This window comes from Octopus bimaculoides, chromosome 25, assembly GCF_001194135.2.
Source record: "Octopus bimaculoides isolate UCB-OBI-ISO-001 chromosome 25, ASM119413v2, whole genome shotgun sequence".
Taxonomy (NCBI): Eukaryota; Metazoa; Mollusca; class Cephalopoda; order Octopoda; family Octopodidae; genus Octopus; species Octopus bimaculoides.
The window spans coordinates 29,213,427-29,216,628 of NC_069005.1; the positions used below are offsets into that span (position 1 = coordinate 29,213,427).

Here is a 3,202-nt window from a genome sequence, read left to right on the forward strand (position 1 = left end):
GAAGCCATGAATCTCACATTGTCTCGTACATTTTCTTGTCGTTTCCGTTCATATTCAGAAATATTTGAGATCTTTGAAGAAAAACAAAAAACATGAGAAATATTTAATTTTCACAACAAACAGGTGCAGGTGTGGCCATGTGGTTAAGAAGCTTGCTTCCCAACCACATGTTCTGGGTTCAGTCTCACTGTGTGGCACCTTGGGCAAGTGTCGTCTACTATAGCCTCAACCTCAGTACACAACTGGTATTTATTTTATTGATCCTCCCCACCACCACCACCAAAAGGGAAAAAGGCAAAGTCAACACAGGCGGAATTTGAACTCAGAACATTAAAACAGATGACATATCTGCTGAAATATTACCCAACAACAACAATAACATCAATCACATACCTTGAAATCAAGATCATTTATTTCATTCAGAACAGAAGTATGTTCTATGGTTGACCTATCCTCTTGGTCAATGGCCTTTTTCAACTTGGTCTTGGTGTAGTTTTCATTTTCAAGTTGCTCATGGACATCCGCATTGTTCTTCAGAAGAATAAATAATAAAAAGGGGTACGTTTAACCCTCAAGCATTCAGATTATTCTGCCAAAAGTAATGTTTGTTTATACAAATTGTTTTCAATTAATCATGCAATCATCATCATCATCATCATCATCGTTTAACGTCCGCTTTCCATGCTAGCATGGGTTGGACGATTTGACTGAGGACTGGTGAACCAGATGGCTACACTAGGCTCCAATCTGATTTGGCAGAGTTTCTACAGCTGGATGTCCTTCCTAACGCCAACCACTCCGAGAGTGTTGTGGGTGCTTTTACGTGCCACTGGCACGAGGGCCAGTCAGGCGGTACTGGCAACAGCCACGCATTATTTTGTAAATTTTGTAAATTCAAGATTTCAATGATGTGATTGTATATTTTTAGAATGGCCTGGTAAGGTAGGTGTGAGAAGCCGAATTTGGTTAGTTTGAACATAAAACATCCTCATTGTTTAACATCCATCTTCCATACATTCATGGGTAGGACAGTTGACAGGAGCCAGCCAGGTATAAGACTACCCCAAGTTATTGTGTCCGTTTTGACATGGGTTTTACAGCTGGATGCTCTTCCTAGCACCAACCATTCCGCAGAGTTGGTTGAGTGCTTCTTTTACATGGCACCAGCACAGGCGAGGTCAGTTTTGGCAAGATTTTTACAGCTGGATGCCCTTCCAAATGCCAACCACTTTACAGCGTGGACTGGGTGCTTTTTATGTGGTACCAACACCGGCAGGGTCACCGAGTAACTCACAAGACAAGGTATTTTGAGAGGGGAGGGGGCATTGGAAGAGGGGATCTTGTGTTGAATGAGGAAAGGTTAGAGAGAAACAGAGAGGCAGAAACAGGTGTCTTGCTATTGAAGAAGGGGCATTGGAAGTGATCTAGACATTTAGAATATTTTGGCCAGATAGGGCTTATTTAAATGTTAAAGGGTTAAGGTAAAGAAACAGAAAAGAAAACCATCACTGACATGTATAAAATGATTTATTTCCTTACATAAGCAAACCCACAAATATGGCAAATTTAACTATTTCCTCCATAGACTGAAAGCAATGGTGTCCTGCCTTATTGGATTCTTGTCAGAAATGTCTATAGGCGCAGGTGTGGCTGTGTGGTAAGGAATTAGCTTCCCAACTATATGATTCCGTGTACAGTCCCATTGTGTGAATTGAGATCCTAAAACTCGAATTTTTTGCTTAAATCTCAGCAACAGATCGTTAAACGTGTTTATGGGGAGAAAAATATTGAAAAACATCAAAACATGTCAGAATGATAAAGAAGGAGGTATCAGGTGGTCGCAAAATGTGCTAGAAATAGCAGCTAAATCGCCCTTAAATCACACAAATTTTTCTTTTTCTTTTTTTATAAACGTATGAATTCCCGTGGGTAGAACACAAATTCGCAAAAATGTTCTGAAAATTTCAAAATAAATAAATAAATAAAAGCTATGAGGAGTTAAACAAGAATTCCGCCACAACAAAATCATACCAGGAAACGTCCTAGATAAGTGTCAAATCAGATTTAAAATGTCACCACGGTTGGGCTGTCATCGATGGCAGCAACTCAACTCTAGGGGCCTCGCTTCTAGCAACGGAACTTAGTCCCACTCTCGTGTACGAAGAATAGATGGACATTCTGACACGACAAAAAACAGAAACCTACAATCGAGAATGGATGAAGTCCACAACGTAACCTTTAAACAGAGTAGGATTCTTTGGCGAAAGTGAAGAATACGTACACCCGGTGTTTAGGGTTAGGATTAGGGTTTTTATTACATCGAAAACGGGTGGTGTACGTATTCTTTACCTCCAAGGAATTTCTCTAACTTGTCTAGTATTGCCGATTCCTGTGGCGAACCCCTATACCAGGTTGTCTCTCAACTGTAACTAGCTTTGCCTTTCGTCTTACCCAGGGATATTTAGAATAATTGTCCCTCGAAGTCTCATACTTTGTGCTAAAAGGATGTACGGAACCGAAAATATATGTTTTTAAAAAAAACTAAAGTTCTTGAATTTTGTTTACAGTATTTTAATTACCGTTGTATGAACCAGAAACACTAAGAAAATAAACAACAATTGCAGAGCCATTCCAAGATTCCTCCTACATATTTCGCCACATTGTTGGAAACGACATGTACATGTCGTTCCAGTGGGACTGACCTGGGTGGGGACCCACTGAGCAGTACCGTCTTGAGATATAAACACGCTGATTAGTTGCTCCGAGGCCCTACGGGTCCAGGACCCATAACTAATCAATATATGCATGTAGGTTGTATATGTAGGGCTCAGGGGGACATATAATGGTAATTTTTCAGATTAACACCCGCACGATTTTGCTACAACGGCCCTGCCAATAGAATTATTATTATTATCGCCTATTTTTTTTTTTTTTTTAGGGGATACACTTTTTTCTGAGCCTATTTTCCCCTCTGTCAATGCTTATCTTCAATATTTGCAACTATTTTTCGAGAGCGTAGGAAATTCTCAAATCTAATATGAACTCTGACCGAAGACAAAATTAACACACGACGGCAGATTGAAACCTCTCGCCAAATATGCATAAAAACAGCAAATATTATAAATGAATCGTTTATTTCTAGTTAATATTGAACTTTAAATAAATCTAGGAGGAAAAAAATGTTTGATTTGCTCTTGTCTTC

General features: G+C 39.4%; 1 protein-coding gene across 1 annotated transcript in view; it reads left to right on the forward strand.

The window, feature by feature from the left end:
- Positions 1-2,213: 2,213 nt before the first annotated feature.
- Positions 2,214-3,202, forward strand: part of LOC106871680 (ankyrin repeat and protein kinase domain-containing protein 1) — a 17,094-nt gene continuing 16,105 nt past the window's right edge. The window contains exon 1 of the mRNA XM_052976649.1: positions 2,214-2,247. Within this exon, the coding sequence (XP_052832609.1) occupies positions 2,214-2,247 (34 nt within the window). The remainder of the gene's footprint in view (positions 2,248-3,202) is intronic.